Source organism: Mesoplodon bidens (genome assembly GCF_964165515.1).
Source record: "Mesoplodon bidens genome assembly, chromosome: 8".
Taxonomy (NCBI): domain Eukaryota; kingdom Metazoa; phylum Chordata; class Mammalia; order Artiodactyla; family Ziphiidae; genus Mesoplodon; species Mesoplodon bidens.
Genome location: NC_138165.1, coordinates 60886670 through 60913416, shown reverse-complemented (window position 1 = coordinate 60913416; position 26747 = coordinate 60886670). Strand labels below are relative to the sequence as shown.

The 26747-nt window shown below is 36.3% G+C and overlaps 1 protein-coding gene across 2 annotated transcripts in view; it reads left to right on the top strand.

Moving 5' to 3' along the window:
• Positions 1-26747, top strand: part of RAB3GAP1 (RAB3 GTPase activating protein catalytic subunit 1) — a 124120-nt gene that overhangs the window by 57320 nt on the left and 40053 nt on the right. For both annotated transcript variants that reach the window (XM_081241606.1, XM_081241605.1), the window contains 6 exons: positions 11000-11119; positions 12021-12186; positions 16380-16479; positions 19275-19356; positions 23359-23427; positions 24711-24784. In XM_081241606.1, coding sequence (XP_081097732.1) covers positions 11000-11119; positions 12021-12186; positions 16380-16479; positions 19275-19356; positions 23359-23427; positions 24711-24784 — 611 coding nt within the window. The remainder of the gene's footprint in view (positions 1-10999; positions 11120-12020; positions 12187-16379; positions 16480-19274; positions 19357-23358; positions 23428-24710; positions 24785-26747) is intronic.

Genomic DNA, 26747 nt, shown 5'->3' with positions numbered 1-26747 from the left:
CTGTAAAAACAAGTTAGGAATGTGTGTCAGACCTTTATATCTTTCAGGGAACTGGGAGTTCGGTGACTCTGCTATGTGGCTGATTTATAGTCTAAATTGTTACCAGTTTCCTGGCCCAAAATCTTTGCTTTGTTTCTACATGCTTACATTTCCTAATAATTAACTCTTGAGCCAGCCTTTTGAGATTCAGGGGAGGTCTGGGAGACTAAAGCAAAAGCCTCTTACTTCAAAAAACAGGGACACAAAGGCTTGTTTAGTTTCATGATCAAGTTTTATAGTCTAGGCAAGGTAACTGATCTTAATGATGTGATCTGTTGGCTGATTCTCTCTGCCTCCTTATATAACTTATCCTTTAAATACCTTCTAATGGCTGATCCTGAAATCATTGTTAGAGATTTATTCCCTTCTTTATTTGTTATTTATTAAAAGAAACTTAGCCCTAGAAATGGCACAGACATTTATGTCCAAAGGTAAATTTATGAGATATTTTTTGAGCAGAGAGTATGGTGGCCAGGATAATGAACCTCTGTACCTCCTAAAGATGTCAACATCCTAGAACATGTGAGTATAGGTTATGTGGCAAGAAGGAATCAAGAGAGCAGATGGAATTAGGGTTGCTAATCAGCTGATTTTAAGATACAGAGATTTTTCCTGGGTTATCTGAGTGGGCTGAGTATAATCACAAGTGTTCTTAAAAGTAGAAAAAAGAGGCAGAAGATAGTCAGTGTCAGAGTGTTGTGATGTGAGAATAACTTGGCCTGCTGTTCCTGGATCTGAAGATGCAAGAAGGTCATGAGCCAAGGAATGAGGGTAGCCCCTAGAAACTGGGAAAGGCAAGGAATGGATTCTCCCTTAGAGTCTCCAGAAGGAATATAGTCTTGCTGACACCTTGATTTAGCCTGGTGAGACTTGCATCAGACTTCTAACTTACAGAACTGAAAGATAATAAATTTGTGTTGTTCTAAGCTGCCCAGTTGGTGGTAATTTGTTATAGCAGCAATATGAAAATAATACAAAAAGTGAGAGCATAAATGTTATATGCCTGAGGAGACTTCACTGAGATTAGAAAAATATACTGAAAGTACAGCTGGGTTTAACTGAGGACAGATTTTGTCTCTGATTTTGCCTTTGTCTAGCCTGGTCTTTGGGCTTTCATCTTCAATCACACTTTATTGGCCACCACAATGAAACAGCAACAGCGTAAGCAACAGTCCATAAGAAATCTTGTCAGCTGTGTAGTTGAATAATTATGATAGCTTTTTAAAAAAAGATTCATATTTGTGATTTTAATGTATTTTTTTCTAGTCCTAGAAAGAGATACATGTAAAAGAACCTGATAGTTTTGAAAGAATGGTATTTAGCCCTAAGGACCTGTAAAATGTTCTTATTCTTTCAGAAGCAAACATTTAGAGGACTTCTGGTAACTGTGACATGAAGAATTGTCAATTCCTCTCTGGAAAAAAAAGTGTGAAAGAAAAAGTATGAAACTGGAAAAAAATCAAAACAACCATTTCAAGGCACTAGAGGCAAATAAATTTAGGAGCATTTATTCTTGAATAACTGCTAGAGCTTAGGTAAGAGTAGAGGGAACCTCTGGCCCTTTTGCCTGTTGCTGTTTCTGTCATCTCCCCCTCTTCTCCCCAGTCTGTGTTGATGAGAACTGCAGCTTTCCAGTCTAGGTTGGCCGTGAAAACCAGAAGCTCTATTGCCAGATGGGCAGATTTGATTCTGGGTGAAGGGCAAAAGCCTATGGCTTTGCCTACTAAAAGTAGCAGACTTAATTGAGAATGGATGGGGAAACCCTGTACCTTTGCTAGGTCACGGTTCCACACCTAGTCCAAAGCCAGTGGTGGATTATTCAGAAGTGTAACAGGGAGATCCTGTAAGAAAGCCATAGTAGAGCTGGATACACTCTGTACACATCCCCGTATGATAAGGAAACTACATGTGTGCATGGGAGACCCAAGAGAGCCCTAACTTGAGAACTGGTTGCAACTTTGTATGCATTCCCCAACCCGGACACACAGATCAGTCAGCAGAAGGAAAGCTTCATGGGCTCAGCTATTTGAGCACAATCTGTGCCCAAATTACTGATTTACCACTAAGCTATACAGACAAGGGGTAGCCCCTAGGGAGCCAGGCTAAAAAATAAGAATAAAGTTACTGAATAGAGACATAAGTAACAGAGTACTTTGGGGAATACAGATTGCACAGTTGCAGTCTGCAATTTACTAAATACAAACAAACAGAAAAGAAACAATGAGCAGAAAGTTAAACAGGACCTGATTTTACTACAATATGTTATCTAAATGTAATTTTCAACCACAAATTAATAGATTTGCAAGGTCACACAGGGAAGTGTGACACATGTAAGTAGAAAAAAAAGCAGTCGGTAGAAATGGACTCTTTATTGGGTCCAGAGGTTGGATTCAGCCTTTAAAGCAGTTACAAGTGTGTTCAAAGAATTAAAGGAACTGTATCGAGAGAATTAAAAATAGACTAACAGTGAGTCAAATAGCAAGCCTCAATAAATAGAAATTATAATAGAGAACCAAATGGAAATTCCTAGAGTTGAAAAGGATAGCTGAAATAAACTTTGACCAGATATGCTCAAAAGCAGACCTGAGATAGCAGAATAAAGAGTTGGTGGATTTGAAAGATTAATTGAAATTATCCAATCCAAAGAATAAAAAAATTAGAGAAAGATGAACAGAACTTTAGAGATGCATGGGTCAGTGTCATTGTTCCAAAGCATACTGTAATGGGAATCCCAGATGAAGAGAAAGAAAAGGGCAGAAAATATTATTTCAGAAATAATGGCTGAAAACTTCCCAGGTTTGATGGAGAGAATCAAAAACAGCAAGGGAAAAATGACTCATCATGTACAAGAGGACAATACTGCTCGCTGACTTCTCATTAAAAGCAATGGGAGTCAGAGGGCAGTACAGTGACATATTCAGAGTGCTGAAACAGAAAAAAACTATCAACCAGGAATTCTATAGCCACCAAAACTAACTTTCAAAAATAAAGGTGAGGGAGCTTCCCTGGTGGTGCAGTGGTTGAGAATCCACCTGCCAATGCAGGGGACATGGGTGTGATCCCTGGTCCGGGAGGATCCCACACGCCCGGAGTAGCTAAGCCCGTGAGCCACAACTACTGAGCCTGTGTGCTGGAACTACTGAAGCCCGCGTTCCTGGAGCCTGTGCTCCGCAACAAGAGAAGCCATCGCAATGAGAAGCCCACGCACCTCAGTGAAGAGTGGCCTCCGCTCGCCACAATTAGAGCCCGCATGCAGCGTGCAACGAGGACCCAACACAGCCAAAAATAAATAAATTTATTTAAAAAAAATAGAAAATAAAGGTGAAATAACAACATTGTCATATAAACAAAACCTGAGAGAATTCATTGTAGGCTCACCCGCCTTACTGGCAGTATTAAAGAAAACAATAACTCGGATCCACAGGAAGAAATGAAGAGCATTGGAAATTCCCTAATAAATACAAAAGATATATTCTCCTATTTTTTTAAAACATAAGTTTGCTTAAGCAGTAATTATAGCACTGTATTATTGGGTTTGTAACATGTATCCATAATATATATGACAATATTGCACAAAGGAAGAGGGGAAGAAATGGAGCTATATTGTATAAAATTGCTAGATCTTACCAAAATTAACCTAGCAGTGTTACTGAACCAGACTTGGGTCCATTTGCCTGTGTGCAGGCAAGCCAGTCTATTGGCACTGGGTTGTGGTGAAGGAAAGTGCAGCATTTATTGCAGTGAGCCAAGCAAGGATTCCAGGGCAGCCAGTGCTTAAAAGACCCAAAGGCTTTCAAGGAAAGGTTTATAAAGACAGGGTGAAGGAGGGGGTGGTTTGTGGGGTGTGTGATCAGCTCGTGGACATTCTTCTGATTGGTTGGTAGTGAGGTAATTGGAAGTCAGCATCATCAACCTTCTGCTTCCAACTGGTCTGGGCCCTACATGCTTGTGGGCCATAGACAGTTAACTTCTCCCACCTGGTAGGGGTTTCAGTATCTTCAAAACAGCTCAAAGGACGTGGCTCAGAATATTTAATTCCTCCTCGCTTGAGAAATTAAAGGTCCTTGACTTTGTTTATGGCTAAACTGTTACTATTTTGTCTTGCTTGACTGTTTTCCTTTCTGCATTTTCTCACTTCTCTGATTAAATTTATTGTTTGACTAAAGTTTTTCTACAGACAGAAGGTAGGCAGAGGACATGGGTGGGAGTCCTGTTCCAGGAAGGGCCCAGAGGGTCCTGCTTGGTTATAGTAGATTATAAATTAAAGATACAGAATGCAGTATTGAAGGATCATTGGGGGAAAACATTGAAAAAAAGCAGTTGTTTATTGAACACTTCCATTTTCTCAGTTACTTTTTTTTTTTTTTTTTTTTACGGTTCGCGGACTGGGGCACGAACCTGTGTTCCCTGCATCAGCAGGCGGACTCTCAACCACTGCGCCACCAGGGAAGCCCCTCTCAGTTACTTTTGTAGATGCTAGGGATTTAAATATGTCTAAGAAATGGTTTTTTCATTGTTTATCACCACCATTTTTGTTGATCCATTATTTTATGCATATATTCTTTATACTGTTTGCTGAGGCTCTGAATATATTTCTTTCTAAAGTAATACATGTAAGGATTTTAAAATTGTAGCAAGCAAGAAAGAAAAAGGCATCTTAAAAGAGACAAAAGCGAGTGGTAGATTGTCCTATCTTTCTCAATTGGAGGACGTGATGCTAAGGCTCATTTATATTTAAACTTAGTATTTAGTATACATATGTAATTTGTTAGATAGAACAACTCTATTATTAAGTATTGCCGTAGTGGGATTTTTATTTTTTATGTTGATGCATTTGAGGTCCGAATAAATTTAAATCGCTTAACTAGAAGTTGTAGGAAATATAAAGATTTATTGATGAAACTCGTTATCTTACATCACATTCCCCCTTCACTTTTCCCACTCTCTCCTCCACATCCTTCCCTTTTCCACATATATAAAAATGTGGGCTAAAACATCTCTTGCTTTCTTAATTTTGGATAACCAAGCACAAAACCATGGGAAATGTGTGTTATGTCCATCATATACTTTTTATGAATATGTGAGATATATGTATATGTATTTTTGTGCATTGGGGAATTTTTTATATGGATTTTACTGTACGTATTGGTGTGATATATATTTCTTTTTTCTCAGCATTTCATATAGCCTTTATATCATTAAGTTCAGATTTACCTTATTTTTTTTTTTTTTTTTTTTTTTTTTTTTTTTTGCTGTACGCGGGCCTCTCACTGCTGTGGCCTCTCCCGTTGCGGAGCACAGGCTCCGGACACACAGGCTCCGCGGCCATGGCTCGCGGGCCCAGCCGCTGCGCGGCATGTGGGATCTTCCGGGATAGGGGCACGAACCCGTGTCCCCTGCATCGGCAGGCGGACTCTCAACCACTGCGCCACCAGGGAAGCCCCTTATTTTTTTAATGACTTAAATTTTTCCTAGTATAGGGAGGTACTGTAATTATTTACGCATTTCTCTGTTGAAGAGCTTAAAGTTGTTTCTAGTTTTTCACAATTAAACTGTTATAATGAAGTTCGTTTTACATATATCTTTGTGCATTTGTATGAAAGTTTTTGTAGCATAGATATAGAGAGAGATAATTAGTTCAAATTTTGTGATTTTTTTTTTTTTTTTTTTTTTGCGGTTCGCGGGGCTCTCACTGTTGTGGCCTCTCCCGTTGCGGAGCACAGGCTCTGGACGCGCAGGCTCAGCGGCCATGGCTCACGGGCCCAGTCGCTCCGCGGCATGTGGGATTTTCCCGGACCAGGGCACGAACCCGTGTCCCTTGCATCGGCAGGTGGACTCTCAACCACTGCGCCACCAGGGAAGCCCAAATTTTGTGAATTTTAAATATTGATATATTTTGCCTTTTTGTCCTATGGAAAGTTAAGAGTTTGTACCACCACCTGTGTGGCATATCCCAAACTGTTGCCAACACTGGATCTTATCAGTGTTTTATATTTTTTGCAGATTTAATAGGTTGTGGTATCTTTTTTTTTTAAGTGAGTGGATTCTTTTTTTTAAAGTTTATTTATTTATTTATTTTTGGCTGTGTTGGGTCTTTGTTTCTGTGCGAGGGCTTTCTCTAGTTGCAGCGAGCGGGGGCCACTCTTCATCGCGATGTGTGGGCCTCTCACTGTTGCGGCCTCTCTTGTTGCGGAGCACAGGCTCCAGACGCGCAGGCTCAGTGTTGTGGCTCATGGGCCCAGTTGCTCCATGGCGTGTGGGATCCTCCCAGACCAGGGCTCGAACCTGTGTCCCCTGCATTGGCAGGCAGACTCTCAACCACTGCGCCACCAGGGAAGCCCCTAGGTTGTGATATCCTGTTTCATTTACCTAGTCACTGTTGAGGTTGAAAATCTTTTAATAGAATTATTAGCCATTTATATTTCTTATTATTGGAAATATATATTAGTTTCGCTTATTTATTATGCTTAATTTTTTATTGTGACACACAACAAAATTTACCATTTTAACCATTTTTAAGTGTACTGTTCAGTGGCGTTAAGTACTTTCAAATTTTTTGCAGCCGTCACCACTGTCCATCTTCGGAAGTTTTTCATTTTCCCATATTGAAACTCTGTATTCATTAAACAATAACTCCCCATTCCTTCCTACCCTAGCCCCTGCTAAGTACCATTCTACTTTCTGCCTCTATGAGTTTGACTACTCTATGAACCTCATATAAGTAGAATCATAAAGTATTTATCCTTTTGTGACTGGCTTATTTCACTTAACATAATGTCTTCAGATTTCATCTGTGTTGTAGTATGTAGTATGTAGAATGTCTTTCCTTTTTAAGGCTGAATAATATTTCATTGTATGTATGTCCCACATTTTGTTTATCCATTCATCTGTTAATTGACAGTTGGTTTGTTTCCACCTTTTGACTATTGTGGATAATGCTGCTGTGAACATGGGTGTTCAAATATCTGTTTTGAGTCCATGCTTTTAATTCTTTTGGGTATTGGCCCAGATGTGGAATTGCTGGTCATCCTGTGTTTTAAATTTTTGAAGAACCACTGTGTTCTTTTCCATAGCAGCTGTACCATTTAGCATTTCCACCAGTCATACTCAAGCATTCTAATTTTTCCATATCCATGTCAATACTTGTTTTCTGTGTTGTTTTGCTTTTTTTTTTTTTTTTTTTCTTTTTGCTGTACGCGGGCCTCTCACTGCTGTGGCCTCTCCCGTTGCGGAGCACAGGCTCCGGACACACAGGCTCCACGGCCATGGCTCGCGGGCCCAGCCGCTGCGCGGCATGTGGGATCTTCCGGGATAGGGGCACGAACCCGTGTCCCCTGCATCGGCAGGCGGACTCTCAACCACTGCGCCACCAGGGAAGCCCCTTGTTTTGCTTTTTTAATAATAGCCATTCTAATAGATGTGAAGTAGTATCTTGTGGTTTTGATTTACATTTCCCTAATAATTAGTAATGTTGGCTACATCTTTTCATGTGCTTATTTGCAATTTGTATATCTTCTTCAGAGTAATGTCTTTTGAAATCCTTTGTCCATTTTTTAATGTTTTGTTGTTGTTGATTTTGCTCATTTTTTAAAGCTCCCACCTAATGTTTGTTTACTTGATGAAGGCATGGTCTCAGGCTCAAGTAGTTCTAGTAGGGAAAGTAAATCAATGATTTATATTGATCTTTTTAAAAAAATTAATTCCGGGCTTCCCTGGTGGTGCAGTGGTTGAGAGTCCACCTGCCAATGCAGTGGACACGGGTTCGTGCCCCGGTCTGGGAAGATCCCACATGCCGCGGAGCGGCTGGGCCCGTGAGCCATGGCCGCTGAACCTGCACGTCTGGAGCCTGTGCTCCGCGACAGGAGAGGCCACAACAGTGAGAGGCCCGTGTACCACAAAAAAAAAAAAAAAAAAATTAATTCCTCGTTACTGCCACTAGGAGGCTTAGCAAGTGTAATCAGGTTTCTTGACAAAGCCAGTGTGCATAAAAACAACCTTTTTTTTTGTAAGGTATAATTGATGTATAATGTTATATTAGTTTCAGGTGTACAACATAATGATTTGGTATTTGTATATATTGTGAAACGATCACCATAGTAAGTCCTGTTATTATCTGTTAGCATACACAGTTACAAATTTTTTTTCTTGTGATGAGAACTTTTAGGATTTATTCTCTTAGCAACTTGCAAATATGCAGTACAGTATTATTAACTATAGTCACCATGCTGTACATTACATTGCCATGACTTACTTTATAACTGGAAATTTGTACCTTTTGATCCTTTCACCCATTTCAAACACCTCCCACGCACCACCTCTGGTAGCCAACAATCTGTTATCTGTATCTATGACCTAGGTGGGGTTTTTTTGGTTTTTTTGTTTGTTTTCTGTTTTTTTTTTATTCCATATGTAAGTGAGATCATATGTTATTTTGTCTTTCTCTGTCTGACTTGTTTCAATTAGCATAATGTCCTCAAGTCCATCTATGTTGTTGCAAATGGTAAGATTTCATCCTTTTCTATGACAGAATAATATTCCATCGTATATGTATACCACATTTTCTTTATCCATTCATCCATCAATGGATACTTAAGTTGTTTCCATATCTTGGCTATTGTAAATAATGCTGCATTGAACATGGGGGTGCATATATCTTTTTGAATTAGTTTTTGTTTTCTTTGGATAAACACCCAGAAATAGAATTGCTGGATCATATGGTAGCTCTGTTTAAAAATTTTTTGGAGGTACCTCCATACTGTTTTTCCTGCTGGCTGCACCAATTTATATTCCCACCAGGGTTCCCTTTTTTTATATCCTTGCCAGTACTTGTTTTTCTTTTTTTTAAATTTTATTTATTTATTTTTTGCTGCATTGGGTCTTCGTTGCCTCTTGTGGGCTTTCTCTAGTTGTGGTGAGTGAGGGCTACTGTTCGTTGTGGTGCGCGGGCTTCTCACTGCAGTGGTTTCTCTTGTTGCAGAGCATGGGCTCTAGGCACGCGGGCTTCAGTAGTTGTGGCACACGGGCTCAGTAATCGTGGCTCGTGGGCCCTAGAGCGCAGGCTCAGTAGTTGTGGTGCACGGGCTTAGTTGCTCCGCGGCATGTGGGATCTTCCCGGACCAGGGCTCGAACCCATGTCCCTTGCATTGGCAGGTGGATTCTTAACCACTGTGCCACCAGGGAAACGCTTGTTTTTCTTTTCTTTTTGATGATAGCCACTCTAAAAGGTATAAGGCGATTTGTCATTGTGGCTGTGATTTACACTTCCCTGATGATTAGTGATGTTGAACATCTTTTCATGTACCTGTCAACCACTTGTATATATTGATCTCTTAATAATAATAATAGAAAAATACATTCTAAATCAAAGAAGAGAGCATATTTAACAGGGGTAATGGGGTGGTATTTGAGATAAGTCTTCAAAAAAAGAATCCATTGCTATTCTGTGATGGCAGTTGAGTGTAGGGGAAACATTCCAGGTAATGGAAACAAAGTACTGATCAGTAGGGGAGATGAACCTTTGAAAAGAAGGTACAGAAAGTATATATAATGCAATCTTTTTTGAGGATAGGATGAGTAAATGGATGGATGGAATAGGTCTGGAAGAATGACCAAGAAACTGTTGGCAGTGGTTTCACTCTAGTGCTTGGGGATACGAAGGCAAAATATTGTTTTGTTTCCTTTCTTCCAAGGACATTAAGTAAAGAAAGAAGAAAACTGTATTTAAAGAGCTTTAGAGCTTAAAAATCACAGCTCTGGGTTCTTTCCAGTATTTGGTGCTGCTTCTACATAACTAATTTTGATTTCAGGGGTAGGAGGGTGGAGGTGAGGTGAGAAGATGAAATAAATTTTGTCATCTAAACAGTAAACAGATTATGGGTTGGACTTAAAAAATTTTTTTTTTTTTTTTTTTTTTTGTGGTACGCGGGCCTCTCACTGCTGTGGCCTCTCCCGTTGTGGAGCACAGGCTCCAGACGCGCAGGCTCAGCGGCCATGGCTCACAGGCCCACCCGCTCCGCGGCACGTGGGATCTTCCCAGACCGGGGCACGAACCTGTGTCTCCTGCATGGGCAGGCGGACTCTCAACCACTGCGCCACCAGGGAAGCCCTAAAATGTTTTAAATTTTTTTTTTTCTTTTATTGCTGTTTTGAGGGATTTCTTGAGAATGTTCATAAAAATAAGCATTCGTAACTGTTTACATAGGGTTAAAATAAATTAGGCAAATGAGTAATGCCTTTTATAAATTTATTTAAAAATATTATTAAATAAAAATACATTGGGGGGTGAATAGGGTAGGAATTTTCAGGAGGCAAGATCACCAGTTTGACCTTAACATTTTTGTAAATTTTGGCTACAAATTTGTGGTTTTTAAAGGACTTGTCAACTAAATGAGAAGTTTTCATTACTGTAGGATACCGTAGCAAGAGTAAGCCATTTTCTGATAATTTTGTGATTCCTATCTAATATGTTATTGAGTAAAAGAATATAAGAATTCCTTAATTAGGATACTAGAGTAAACCGTGTTCTCAGCACAAGTACATCATGGCTGATAATTCTTTTCCTGACATTTAGGGAATCTATTAAACTTTATCTTTCCACATAAGTGGACTTAATGCTATCAGTTAATTAACTCAAGATGTCAGTGCTGGCTTTCATCTTTTATTTTTGAAAGCTAACTTTTAAGACAAACCTGTTATTTAATGTTTTTTCTTCGTGATTTCAGTAAACTCCTAATTTGTAAAGAATAGAGAGAAAATAGGAGATAAATGATGGAAATTTTTCACCAAATGAAGGAAATCCAGGTTGTTATAGATTCAATTGCCATTTAAGAAAGAAAGAAAGACCTGTAATTCAAGCCTAACTTTCCTTCAGGGAAATTTTTTCATGTTTCTCAAATAATAAATTTTTGTATTCTGACATTTTCCCCTGTTTAATGGCAGTTATTCTTTTTTTTTTTTTAAGGTATGGACTCCGAGAGTTTGTGGTGATTGCCCCTGCTGCAAATAATGATGCTGTTCTCAGTGAATCTAAGTGCAATCTTCTTCTGAGTTCTGTGTCTGTTGCTTTGGGAAACACTGGCTGGTAGGTGGACATTTCGAAAAACCTTGACATGAGTTTAAGAACTATTCTAAATTATAATTTATGAGGGAAAATTATTACTCTTAGGTTTTTGATTATGATTAAGATTAGTACTTGTACATTATTATATTGGAATAAGTTATATAAGGACAAACTCAACAAAACCTTTAGGGAAAGCATTTCTAAAGGGAAACTTACTGAAATATTACATGAATATTTAAAATGGAGAATAAATTGTACTATTTTTGTATTTTGCTTCCAAATGTTTAGTTTATTTAAATTTTGGTGCAAAATCTAATTTTAAAACTTGATGACAGAGCATCCCCTTGTTCGGCCTCAGCTAGGAACATGCATTCAGGTAACTCAGATTTTTTGTTTCTCTGCACACGTCTTCAAATGCTTTGAAAGTGCTACGAGTATTGATTTTGAGATTACAAATAGATTTTAGTGAGTAGGCTTATTTGCGGTTATGGAAATCTTTGAATAAGGAGGATAACTATGTCTTCAAATTATAAAGTACAAAATAATTCACCACTAGCGTGGGTTTAATTTATATTGCTTAATGCCTGTGAATCAAGTTTTATTATGGTTTTGGAAAGCCTCATATGATAGGATCACTTTTATTCAAGAAAATTTTTATTCTGCTTTTTTATGACTTTCAGCCATTTTAAAATAGTTTTCTGACTACAGAGTGCCACTGAGTGATAATTTCTTCAGTTTATTAGTGTAAGGAGAAAAGGAACTGAGAGCGTCTTTGTTTTAAATATAAGTCTGTGGAGTATTCCTTGTTTAGTGCTTTTAAATAGTTGAGATTAAAATAACGTAATAGTGGAAAAACGTGAGATTTAGGAGTTATTCAGTGTTTAGTGAACTTAGTCTATTCCTTTTTAATTATGCCCTATAGCCAGGTGCCACTCTTTGTGCAAATTCATCACAAATGGCGAAGAATGTACGTGGGCGAATGTCAGGGTCCTGGTGTCCGAACTGATTTTGAAATGGTTCATCTTCGAAAAGTGCCAAATCAGTACACTCATTTATCAGGTCTGCTGGATATCTTCAAATCAAAGATTGTGAGTTGGCATTGATATTTTCAGTCTTATAAAAGCAGTAATTTGGTAATTTTATTGATTACATAGAAATATTTCTAATGTTGAAATGTAATTAGAAGAAAGATGTAATTGACTACATAAATTACTGTGTATGTTTAAGCAAAGTGTCCAGTTAGATTTTTAGTGTACTAATGCTCTGATTTTGTTTGTTCAGTTTGTTAACATTTATCTCCTACATTAACTCTTTATACTCCTTTTCCTCTAATAGTAATGTTGCCAACCTCACCACATGAGTGGGCTTCAGCATAGTTGCTTGTTCAGTGCTCTGACTATGAGTAACTGAGATGTGAACTCTTTGGGTTCTGAATTGCTTTTTTTTCCCCAAGGGTCTATTTAATTTGATGTTTAAGATTAATCAGGCTTATATTCTATGACTGAGAGCAGCAGGGCTGAATTGGACGTGCTCAGTATATCTTTGGTGTTCTTTAAAAACACTATCACAGAGATATGGAGGATTTGCCTGTGCTACTCTGGGGGAAGAATTAGGGTCTAGATTGAGGAGCTATTTGTGAATACCTCTAGAAAAGAGAGCAAAACCAGGTAAGTAAGTGGTGGAAGGGATTCTCCACTTAGAGAAGCAGTCCCCTTGAGTGATTAAGTTGACACCCATTTCACTAAAAGTGATCAAACTTGATTAACAAACTGATATTAGATATGTCCTGGTATGGTACATTGAATAGGATATATCATCTGTGTTGCATTCCTGCTAAAAATGTTTAACATAAATCGAAACATGAGGAAACAATCACATATTTCCAAAATGAGCCATATTTTACAAAGTAAAAGCCCAAACTCTTTAAAAATGTCAGTATCATGATAGGAAAAACAAAGGCTGGGAGCTGTTTAGCCTGAAGGAGACTAAAGTGACATAACATGCATGATCCTTGATCAAAACAAAATAGCCACAGAGGACACAGTTGGGACAGTTGGGGCAATTTTTATATGGACTATATGTTAGAAAATAGTATCAATATTAAACTTCTTGAGTGTGATAACCTTTGTTCATAGGAATTACGTGCTGAAGTATTTAGGGGTGAATTGCCATGATGCCTACAACTTACTTTCAGGGGTTCAGCCAAAAAAATTATTTATGTAAATACATGATAGTATATGCGTGTATCAAAATGTTAATTGGTGAGCTTGGTGAAAGTCATACCGGTATTCATTATGCTAGCTTTGCAACCTTTCTGAAGGTTTGCAAATTTTGAAAAGGCAAAAAATGTGAGAAAAAATGCTGAAATATCTTTTTTAACATACATTGTTTGTAGAAAGATATTTAGGATTAGAATTTAATTTCATAAAAAATATGTTTTCAATTTTGAGGCCATAAATCGCAGGGTGGTAGGATTATCACCACCCAGATAAAAACGTTTGACATTTAAAAAAAGTCTGCATATACTGGGTTAAGAAATTAAGTAAAAACTTCTTTAGACCCTTAGTCCCTTTCCTCAAAATAACTATTGTTAGCTGTTTCTTGTGATTATCTCTATTAAAAAAAAGCATAGAAGCATATCTTTTAGAAAGTTCCACGTCTGTATGTAACTTTTTTTCGAAACCTCTCGACTTTGAAATGCTTTAAGTACTGCTTAATTCTACACGTGTTGCTTTGAGAAATTTTTGAAAAAGGCAAGTATGCGTTATTTCTACCCCATTAGTTTTACTTTGTTCTCACCAGAAGTCTTCAATTATATTTAATTATTTTAGATCAAATTCTAGTCAGATGCAAATATTAATGCTTTATTCCTCTTCTTTAAAAACGTTAGTGAACTTTATTTTCATGGATCTTTTATGTCACTGTTCTATGGTGCTCAACTTCTCTTTACTGAGGACCACCTTGATCTGTGTGGAGCCTGACTTTCATTATGACTATTTACTAATTGTACTTAAAAAAAAAGTGTTCCTAATCAGTTTATCACATCATCTGTCAGAACTTTCACAGACCTCACTTGTCTAAATATGAAACATTTCTCAAAGTTGATTTGATAGAGTTGAACTTAAGATAATTGAGACCTGGTTTGGGTACTTTAGTGGTTTTACATAGTTAAAGCTACCCAATATGTGGCTCTCTTATACTTTCTTTATAAAGCTATCTTTATAAATATTACTCTAAATCTACTAGAAGTATTCCAAGGCACTCACCCTCCACTGGCAGTTTATTTCATTTTCACAGGGATCTAATTATTAGAAAAGGCTTCATTGGCAGGGTGGCAGCAGAGGGTGGTTGTCCTTGGAATCACATAAAATTTAAGTTTAAATCCTCTTTTGCCATATAATCCTCTAAGTATTTGAAAACTCTCTCATACCCTAGTCTTTCCTTTTTCAGTTTAGATGTTCTTCATTCTGTCAGATGTTCCTTATATTTCATAGTTTTATATTCTAATTGTTGTTTTGGATATTTGTCTTTTTTAGAACTACATTTCTTCATGTTCTGGGGAAATTTTGTTTGCAGGCTCATTTTGAATGAAGGCTTTATTTACAGTTTTTAACTTTCTCTCCCATCCTCTCTAGTGGTTTTGTAATTTTGTGTTTGCTCCTTACCTGCAGAATATTTCAAACGCTGGTCTTAAAATGGTGTTTGGAGCCTTTTGCTCCGTGTTGATATTGGGGTATTGCACATTGAGTCTTGGACTCATTGGATTGCTTGCTTGGGTCATGAGAGTGGGTTTGTCCCCCGCTCACACAACTTTCCCTAGCCCCATACCTTCCAACAAAGCCACTGCACGAAGCAGGAGTGCCCTGCCCCAGGGTCTGCCTTAAGCAGAGAGTCTTACGGTACCCTCATTCTGGGTGGAGTACTTTTGGTTCCATTTAATGCAGTCTGTAATCCTGGCTGTCACTGCCTTCGTCTGCTTGTGAAACTCAGCAAGCATATGCCTTGAGCCCCATTTAACACTTTGGATTTTCTGTACCTTTTCTAAGGCCCACAAAGATATTTATGTCATGTTTGGTCCTAGACATTTCTTTTCGGTCATCTCTTTCTGTATTTGTCTACATTGCTATGTGACTGGAGCGGAGGTTATGTGTCAGATTGACCTTGTTATGGTTTCTAGATCATTTACACCCAATTACAGGTGAACGCTCATTTGATATCTAGACCTGAGTAAAAAATAATTATTCCTGACCAGCCAGAATCTTACCTTGCTTGTCTAGGACACAGCAGCCCAAAACTGAATTAGCTTTTTTTTTTTTTTGGCAGCTACCTTATTTTGTGACTTGAGATTGAGTTTGTATTCAGTTAAAGTTACTAATGACATTTATCGATGCTGCTGCTGAGCTAAATGTCTCTTTATTCCTCCTGACCAGCAATATCAGCAACACCTGGAAACTGGGTAGATATGCAGAATACTACTGAATCTACATTTTCGCAAGCTTACTAGGTCATTCCTGTGCATATTTAGGTCCTATTCCACATTAATATAGGTTAACCATTATTAAGGGAAGCTGAGATTGTGGGATGTTTGGATGATATTATTAATTTTTAAGATTTTTAATGAATGTAAAGATAGATCTGAATTTTCTGATTCATTAATATAAACTACATGAGTGGCTGTTTGTCACAGTCTAAAAGTCTGGTTAAATATTTAAGACTGGCTTTAATTTGAGTTTATTTTCATTTAAAAGAAAGAAAAGACATCATCTTCTCAAACCTAGTGTTACACTTTATATAATAGTTTTACCTTATTTAAAAAATGAGTCACATTTTTTTCCACATTCAACATGGCTGAAGAGAATAGTAAGAAATTATGTTTGTATAATTAAAATTGTATAAGATATTTTGAAAGAGCACTTTACATAATAAAATTTAATATCTCTTTTCCTGGTAGTAGCTTAAACAGCTTTATTTTAATGTAATTTGGTCTCTGGCATTAATTCATCTCTTGAGCTTTTGAGCTGTGAGAATTTCTCCCATGAAAATGATTTCCTAAATTCTGCACCTTTGGCTCTAATAATTTAGTGACTTTGTTTTCCTTTTTAATGGCTGGAATATCATACATTTTTCATGGCTAGAATGTGCATGCCATATCTAACACTGTAATCTGAAAATCCACATTTCATGAAGGTTGTAATTTATCCATTCCAATAGTTTGAAATTTGCTTCTGGTATTTACAAGGGTACTAACATTTACATGGTATTGTCTGCATTTATTTCCTAGGGATGTACTTTAACTCCATTGCCTCCAGTTAGTATTGCTATACGGTTTACCTATGTACTTCAGGATTGGCAGCAGTATTTTTGGCCTCAGCAGCCTCCAGGTGAGATAATTTAGAACTATATTTAACTTACTGAATATAAATGGAGAGAAAATATATTCAGAAATTAAAACTATTTAAGTGTGTTTCAAGTGTTTGAAATATTTGTAACTCATTTTAAATGTAATATTGCTGATTTCATTGCCTTTATCATTTTTTTCTCTTAAAAAAAGCTGTGTAGGTAGTTCTAGAGACAGAATTATTCTATACCTGACAATCTTTTTGTTTGTTTGTTTGTTTGTTTTTTGCGGTACACGGGCCTCTTACTGTTGTGGCCTCTCCCGCTGCGGAGCACAGGCTCCGGATGCGCAGGCTCAGTGGCCATGGCTCACGGGTCCAGCCGCTCTGCGGCATGTGGGATCTTCCCGGGCCGGGGCACGAACCCGTGTCCCGTGCATCGGCAGGTGGACTCTCAACCACTGTGCCACCAGGGAAGCCCTGACAATCTGTTTTTGAAAGCTAATATTATTTATAAAGCATTCCCTTGCCGTGGAACATTGTGTGCTGCAAATTAGTATGTAATGAGTAAAATGTCTGCTTTCAGAATATAGTAAGAGAAGTCACCCTCATAGGCTGCGAACAGACACGCACAGAACCTTATACAGAATAGAGTTTGAAGAAGAGGGCTAAATAAGGAAAGCAGAAAAGAGAAAAAGCTGTGTATATACATATACACTTATGCTGGGAAGAGCTGTAGAATATTTTACTTTAACTTGCATTTTTTAAAAAATGTGATTAAAATCATTTTACTTACTTAACTATTGATATACTGATTCATTAGCAGTCATTAATTATTAGCCTATAATAGGCCGGCTCTGCCAGGACACAGATATGAACAGACATTATCTAAGTTCTAGAAAAGCTCAGCCTGGTGGACATTTAGCTTAATTAAGTGAGGTTTAGGTTCCTGGATGTTTCTCTCACAGAAAGTGCAATTATATCCAAGTCTATCTAATAAGAAATTTAATATAAACTTATAAAATAATTACAAGGGTTTTACTAGCCTGAAAACATTCTCCATTCTACCTTCCTCAAAGAGAAATAAATTATAATAAAATAATATTCTTTACTGTTTATTTTTGTTGCAAAATGGTTGGTTTGTTTATGAGATTGAAAATAGTAAATTGATTATCTTGGGATGATACTAAAATTAATGTAGTACATTTAGCTTTTGGTGGTTATATATACTACTACTGTTTTATTTTATATAACACTGAATAATTTGAAACTAATGTGCAGTAAAAGAACTCCATCTAAACTACAGCAGATGGAAATAAAAGCTAAGCTGAGATTTATATTAGAAGACTCAAATGTTTGTTTTGGTAATTTTAGTTTCCAGACAACAGTACGCCTTTGTTAATGTTCTATTGCTAGTTTTTTAAAATGGACATCAAAATATTAACCTTCTTTCTCAGTGGATTGAAAGCCATATAAATTTTTAATATTTTCTCTTTTAAAGGGAAGGGACTGAACATGTAATATGGGCCAGACACTGTGCCTGGCATTTTATATACTGTTTCAGGTAATTCCCATTTACCTATGAGACAAGTATTATTATCTTTCTTAGAGAACAAAAGTAACTGGCCCAAGGCCACATGGTCACCAGGTGATAAAGTTCACATTTAAATCCTGGTCAAACTCCAAGTCCCATCATCCTTTCATTCTACAGTGTAGCTTTTCAACTTTTAATTTGACTAAAAATTTTGTACAGTTATAGTCTATTAATAATTTTTAGCTTACTGGTTTAAAAAATGTGCTTAGGACTTCCCTGGCAGTCCAGTGGTTAAGACTCCGTGCTTCCACTGCAGGGGGGGCATGGGTTCAATCCCTAGTCAGGGAACTAAGATCCTGCATGCAGTGAGGCGTGGCAAAAAAAAAAAAAAAAAAAAAAAAAGCGCTTATTATAAATTTTGAAGCTCTTAATTCACATCTTATAGTAAAGCTAGTCATTGTGATCTTTACTGTAAGCATTCTTTAGTTGGAAAAATGGAATGAATTGACTTGAGAAAATTTACTGAATCAAGTAATTGAGCCATATTTAATAACTAATTTTAATAATTTAGTTAGGGTGTAGATAATTGTCAAACATAATTTTAGCAAATCTGAGAGTGTTCATAACTCAACAGTAGACTTTAATTTTAGAAATTCTTAGTGTAGTGTGAATAATTAAAAACAACCATCTATTATTTCAAAGGGAAATCTTTTTGAAGTCTTTTAGAAGTGTTTATTACTTCTTCAAGAGGGATGGAGGTAAGGGGTGATATACCCTCTAAATTTTCCTCTAATCTCAGATACCATTCATAATGGAATGGAAATTCTTTTCTGAACTTCAGATATTTCTGTGTACTGTCAGCTGATATAAGGTTTTATTAATGATGACTAATTTGGGCTATTCAGAAATTATTGACAGCAAAACTGATGAATGTAGGTTGATGATTAAATTTTTTAATACTCAGATAATCTTTCTTTTAGATGCTATTAATCACATTCTGAGAAAATGAAAAGAAATTTACAGGAATAATATTCTCTTGAGTAATATTTAAGGACTATTTCAGAAGAGTAAAATTTAGAATGCTTAGCTTGAATATAGCACTTCACAAATAGGAATTAAATGTGTCCTTTTACTATAACATTCTTTGGGGAAGTCTTTAATATCTAACTGTTCTCTAACTAGCTATATGTATCTTAATGTAGACACTATTAAAACTTTAATTTCTCAAAGGGCTGACCTACCTAGATTTAAATTCTTATTTCTCCATTTTTGGCTAACTGATGGAAATTTTTTTTTTCTTGTTTAGATATAGATGCCCTTGTAGGAGGAGAAGTGGGAGGCCTGGAATTTGGCAAGTTACCATTTGGTGCCTGTGAAGATCCTATTAGGTGCGAATTTCATTATATCATTTGAATTATGGGACTTTACTTTTTAAATTATATCGATGTTGACTTTACTGTGTTTTATAATACTGCAGCCTCCTGGAATGAATGTAGTACTGGAAATAGAGACCTACATGTAACAATCTGTCCATCTTTGTTTTTTTCTCTGTAACTTAAGAAGTAAAAGAGGGTTTAAAGTAATACATAAAATGTACATAATATAATTTATTGATTATTCCTTATAGAAGTGGTTCTTGGTATACTTTGGGGGAAATATTTTAAATATTGAAAAGCACAGACAATATTTTATATAACAAACTTTCATGTGTCCATGACCCAGAATTAACAGTTGTTTTCATTTTTCCTGGCCACTTTTTCAAAATACACAAATTAAGACATAAGTAAGAGACACAAGGGTGACCTTATAGGTTACCCAGTTGCTTTTCTAGAAGAACTACTGAACTTAAAAAAAAAAGCTGTTTCACAAGAAAATGCAGGGGTTGAAAAATTTAATCACTGATAGCAAAATATTTGGAAAATATAAACAGTGCAGATATAGAAACTGTCTCATTTGTTAAACTGTTTGGTTATTTAAAAAATATATTCACATGTATACATATATCTTTAATACTCTCACATAAAGGTAGAAATAATAATACTTTTAACTTAAAAATCACTTAAGGAAGACAATAAAGTGAGTATCTTTTAAAATTGATATTTATTATATGTGCCAGGCACTATACTAAGTAAGGAAGATACCGAAGTAAATAAAACAGACAGTTTCTGCCTTCTTGGCATTTACAGTCTACTTAAAGGAAATAGATGAACTAATCACCTAAATAAACATACAATTACAAATTGTGGGGTAATTTGAAGGAAAAGTACAGGATGTAATGACAATAAAATGAGGAACTAGTTTAGATTGATATGCCATCAGTAAAGTCTTCTCAAAGCAAGTGAAATTTATTCTGAGTCTCAATTAGGGGAGGATTTAGCCAGGCAAAGAGTGAGAGAATGACCATTCCAGGTGGAAGGAACAGCCTGTGCAAAGTGCCTTGATGCAGGAAAGAGCTTGGCGAGTTTACTGAAGAAAATAGAAGGTGGCTATCATGGCTAGAATGTAGTGAGCAAGGGAGAAAGGGTGTAGGGTGGATTACAGATATATTTGTGGCCCTCCAACTGGTTCATTTATTTGAATTTCACTTAGGGAAAATTTTAGGGGGAGAGAAATAAATTGACCTGGTAGAAGTCTGAAGGTTTAATGATTAAATATTTCTTCCAAATTTATATCATGATATGGAGTCAGTCAGCAAAGGAACAAGTGATTGAAGAAGAACACAGAAATAAGTTGAGGGTAAGATGGTGCACATTGGCAGACCATTTAAATCAAACAGTGATTAGCAAATGTTGTGGGCACTATGCTTTTGAAAAGGCATCTTTGGTAGTGGAAGAGGAAATGAAGAGGCTTTTTCTGGTGTCTTCTCTCCTTGTCAAAGAAATTGTTCTATAGTTAGAGGGAGAGGAGAGGCCATAGTCATAAAAGCTTAGGAACTGAATCTGCGGTTCATACCTAAAAATATTCAAGAGTGTATAGTTCTAAACCTCTAACCATTCATGTCCTCTGACATCACATACTGTTTGTGGGCTTTTTTTTTACATTAAAAATTAGTCTTATTTAAAATAATAAATTCACGTTCAGTGGAAAAAATTTAGATAACGTTAAAAAAGGCAAAAATCATATGTTTAGTAGTTAGATTGTTTAGTTGCAAATGGTACTCGTCAACTCTAATTCAAGCAAAAAATCAGTTTATTGGAAAAGTATTTGGTAACTCAAACTCAGAAGTTTAATTGGGACCATTGTAGAACTGGGCTCAGAAAATAGGCTTGAGCCAAGGGTGCCTAGTTGTCCCGTTCATAACCAAGGTTACACTGCATTGATGTGTAGTGCTGGCCCTGCTCTCACAGTGAATTCCTAACTGTACTTGTAGATTCAGTGTCTCAGACAGGAGTTGCTAGTTAGGCGAGCATCACCAAATATCAGAGAAGTGAAATAATTGGCCCTTTTGGCTTCTGTACTCTCCAGACATAAGAAGTGGGTTCAGAATCTAGACAGGAAAAAAAAAATCAGTAAATTCATAACCCCCCTACTCATAGGTGATCACTGACAACAGCTTGTTATACGTGCTTCCAGTATCTTTCATATGCATGAAGTAGGTATATATATGTACGTGTTTATGTATATATATGCAACAAGGGCCCCCAACACCACCCTTGGTTGATTTGCTACGAAGACTCACAGGATGCAGCCATAGTTGTGCTCATGCCTATGATTTATTACAGCAAAAGGATACAATGCAAAAAATGGCAAAGGGAAAAGGCACATAGGGTGAGGTCCAGAGCAAACCAAGGACAAGCTTCCTCTCCCAGTGTAGTCACACAGGACATGCTTAATCCTCCCAGCAATGAACTGTGACATGTATGAAAGGCTGTCTACCAGGGAAGCTCATTAGAGGCTCAGCACTTGGGGTTTTTAATCAGAGACTGGTCATGTAGGCACCCTCTGCCTAGCATGTGCCAGAAGGAAACCAGATGTTTGCATAAACTGTATTGTTTGCACAGGTAATTTAGGCAGAGTGAGCCATTCTTAATCAGGGAATGGTAGGAATCCTCCTGAAATTCAAGTTTCCAGATGTCAAGCCAGGGGCCAGCCTTGCAAGTGGGGCTTTCTAAGTATCAGGCCTGCTATGATAACTCTTTTCTGCACAGTATTTTTGTACATTTTATAAATGTATGTCATCTTGTACATTTTTTGTGGCTTTTTTTTTTTTTTTTTTTTTTTTTTGCGGTACGCGACCCTCTCACTGCTGTGGCCTCTCCCGTTGCGGAGCACAGGCTCCGGACGCGCAGGCTCAGTGGCGATGGCCCACGGGCCCAGCCGCTCCGCGGCATGTGGGATCTTCCCGGACCGGGGCATGAACCCCTGTCCCCTGCATCGGCAGGCAGACTCTTAACCACTGTGCCACCAGGGAAGCCCCTGTGGCTTGTTTTTGATTTTATAATTTCACATGAAAACTTTCTGAAATTTAATATTCATCTATAATAAGAGGTCAGCAAACTATGACCGGTGAACCAAATCTGGCCAATAGCTTGTTTTTGTATAGGTAATGAGCTAAAAATGCTTTTTACATTTTTAAGGGTTTTAAAAAAAAAAAAAAAAAAACAAGAATATAACAGAAACTACATGGCCCATAAAAAGCCCCAAATACTCTCTGGTCCTTTATAGAAAAAGTATGCCAATCCCTGATCTGTATCGTGGTGTTTTCAAAATTGAGATATAATTTATGTACCATAAAATTCACAATTTTAAAGTATACAATTCAGTGTTTTTAGTGTTTACAGAGTTGTGCAGCCATCATCCGTCTCTAATTCTGGAACACTTTCATTACCCCCAAAAGAAACCCCTCACCTCTTAACTGTCATCCCCTCCTAGGCTCCCTAGGCCCTCTAGCCCTAGACAAATATTAATCTACTTTTTGCCTCTATGGATTTGACTATTCTGGACATTTCATATAAATTGGGTTATACCATATATGACCTTTTGTGTCTGGCTTCTTTCACTTAGCATGTTTTAGAGGTTCATCCACATTTAGCATGAATCAGTACATCATTGCTTTTTGTGAGTGTATAATATGCCATGGTATGTAATACTACCACATTTTATTTATCCATTCATCAGCTGATAGACGTTTGGTTTACCTATACTTTTTGGCTATTAGTATAGCATAGTTTTTTCTTGCAGACATTAACTTTATATGAATGTGCTACCGTTTGCTAAACCAGGTGTTTACAGTTTTATTGTATTATAAATAATGACCACTTTTAACATATTTATATGTACATCTCTGGCTATTTACTGCAGATACAATTCTAGAAGTGGAATTGTTGAGTCAGGATATATATATACAGTATTAAAGCTTATGGAGATATTTTACATTTTGTTTATTTTAGTGAACTCCACTTAGCAACTACATGGCCTCACCTGACTGAAGGTATCATTGTGGATAATGATGTTTATTCGTAAGTATGTTAACAGTAGTACATTGAGGTTCACAAACTTCAGTAGAATAAATTAACTGCCAAGTGGTTAGCAATTTTTCTTTGTATCAGTTTCTGATACAGTTGGTTGTTGTTTTTCTGTTTTTAAAGATCACTTTTTAGACTGATTGATATGTATTATAGATGTGTTTTAAGCTGTGGGCTTTGGAGATAGGGTCCTTAGTTCCGGGAAAATGAGCAATCTGAATCTTACTTGGTTTTAGCAAAGGTGTTTTTAAGCAGTTTGGGATTCAGTGCATAATTCTGTTGAACTTTTCTTAGCTGGTAAGAAGCATTTGATAAAGTACTTTGAAGAGATGATGGTTATCAAAATATGTGGGAATAATATTTGATCATTAAATGTCAAATAACAGAGCATCCATGTCATATACTCCTGTGCAATAGAAAATTGCACAGGAAAAAAATTGAAAATTACAGCGAGTGCTATCCTGGAAGAACATGGAGAAGGAGCAACATAATTTTAGTACAGTCTCATGGTTGATGCAGAACAGTGAGAAACAGAAGACTTTTAAAAAAAATAATTAAAATAAATGTGTTATATTTTCTGATGGTAAAAGTAACATGAACTTTTAAAATCAGATGATTTAGATGCATAAATTAAAAGAAGAAAGTAAAGACTACTTACAATTCCATTACTTAAAAAGTAACCAGTTAGCATTTTGGGGGTATATCTTTTTAAGGTATAAATTTATGTATTAATTTGCTTCATTCATTTAATATACTTATTCATTTAATAAATGTAGATCTGTGTTGTCAGTTTTTAAATTGCTCCATAGTATTCCATTAAGTGAATGCACCATAATCTGTTTAACTGAGAAAATGGGGCACTTTTGATCTTGTGGGAATTTTTATAGTTTCTTTTTTTATTAATAGTGTAACAGAAAGCAGATTAAAATTATTATGGATTTTTGCTTATTTCGTTTTCTTTATTCCTAAAATGTAATTCTCATTAGGTTATCATTATATGTTGCCTGTCAGGATCATTTTTATGTTTTTTGATTAGTTTGTTTCGATTTTGGTTTTTCCTTTTGTGCTTTTTTTTGTCTAAGAACTTTGATGTCTTCAGGTTTTATTTTTTTAAACTTATCTAAATGGTCTGCATATGAATAACAGTAAGTTTAAGGGAGGCAAAATGGATTGCTTGTCCTTCTATGTAATGTTTTTATTAGACTGCATTTTGGTAAATGTATGAGTCTTGCAGATTGCCATAAATAGGATCTTGTGTTTATTGTTTTGCATTTTAGTGATTTGGATCCTATTCAGGCTCCCCATTGGTCTGTTAGAGTTCGAAAAGCTGATAATCCTCAGTGTTTGCTAGGTAAGATATTTATGTTCCTTTCCTGAAATAGCACAAATCTGTCTATCCTCCATATTAGGAACACTGAATGTATTCTTTATACTTTATTTCACCTATCCGAAAAGTGTTTTTTATTTTTATTTTTTTACATCGTGACCTCCTCGGTTAACTCCATTAAAAATAAATCTTTGTCAACAGCAGTGAATCATTCTAGTTACTCTTGAATAGTACCAGCAGGCTTGCTTTCTTGTCATTTGGTTTTAACCTGTCTATACCTCAAAATTCTCTATATTTTCCCATGACCTGAGTTTTATCCTCCTGATGCTTTTATGTCACTCCTTTTTTCCCCTCTTGTGGCATACTGTGCATCTTCCATTGTAGTAAGTGGAACCCCTTTTTGTCTTTTGCAGTCCACATTGAATTTGACAATCTTCTTAGAGCCCTTCTATAGGGCTCTATATTGTACCTGCAAATCTTTTTTCTGATAGAGGAAAAGAGGTGTTAATAATCTTGTACACATCATAGGGATATCTGAAGAAGTCAGTGGAATAACATAAATAGAAATACTTTAAAAGCTATCCATTGGTATTCAGATCCTATTATTATATCCCATGTCTAGAATTATCTTTCCCTTCCCATTTTTGTAGATAATATCTCTTTCATGAAATCTTCTGAACCAGTCTCCTCTTTCCAGTCTTTTTCTCTTATATTTAGTACACATGAAAATTATTTTCTCCATTTCTGTGTTCATCCATGCCACCTTTATTTCATTTAACCTGATAAATTACCATTCAACCAAGGAGTTATTGATGGCAATATTAGGGCATTTCTCTAAAGCATTTTTTTCTTGGGCTCTTTATCATTCATCATGTGCTGTTCATTAAATGCTTATTAGCACTGCCATCTGTGCTAACTATATAATAGTGAATACAAAGATAAGGTAAAATTCCTGCCATCAGTGAATTTGTCTTGGGGTATAGGGAGATAGTAGAGGGTTTATATCAAGAGTTTGAGTTGGATAGACCTTGTTTGAAATCCTAGATCCACCAGTTTGAGCAAGTTTCACAATCTCTTGCAGTGTCAGTAAGATACAGGTAACAATAGTACATACTTCAGAGTGTTAGTAAGAGGATCAAATAAGATCATGTACGTGTGTGTATGTGTGTCACATTTAACGCAGTGCCTGTCTATAATGAGTATTCAATAAATGGTTTCTCTTGTTTAATCTTTGATTTACTAAATTATTAAATTTAGCCACTAAATTTCTTCCTAGTTCCTTATTATTCCTCAGCCGCTGACTTTTGTGTTAATTACAGAGGACCTTAGAATTAAAAGTATTGTCATTTTAAGTTTCTGTCCCTTAATCTCACCCTGTCTCTTTAACTTTATGTTTATATGACTAGATTATAGGATTATGTAGTCATATACTACAATAAGCTATAGTCATATAGTTTATATGACTAGATTATAGGATTTTCCTACTTGTCTGAAGAACTCCAGAAAATGTTCCAGGTTTATTCAGAACTAGTTGGTGAATTCTCAGACTTGGATATAATCAGTATACTGTATTGTCTAATAATTTTAGTACTGATGGTTCTTGTTAAGCTTTAATTTCTTTGTGCAAGCATATCTCATAGAAGCTCTTTAGAAGATATCAAACCTTTTCCCCCTTTCTTATAATGACACAAAGCATATCATTAACATGCAGTTAAAGCTGAAATAACTTCATCCTACGTGATTTTTTAATCCTGTAGAAACATATCTTTAGAATTTATTTTTATTTTTATTTTTCTAATGGATTCAGAATTCTAGTAGGGTGGCAGCTAGGGAAAGAAGACCACTACATATATCTAGTAATATTCTTGTTACTTGTACAACTTAATGAGAATAGATACTGTTTGTCTTATTCAGGCAAATAGTAACTGCTTAATATATTAAGTTCAATTATTTTTTCCTTTAATTCTAGAAGTAATTCTAAGGAAAA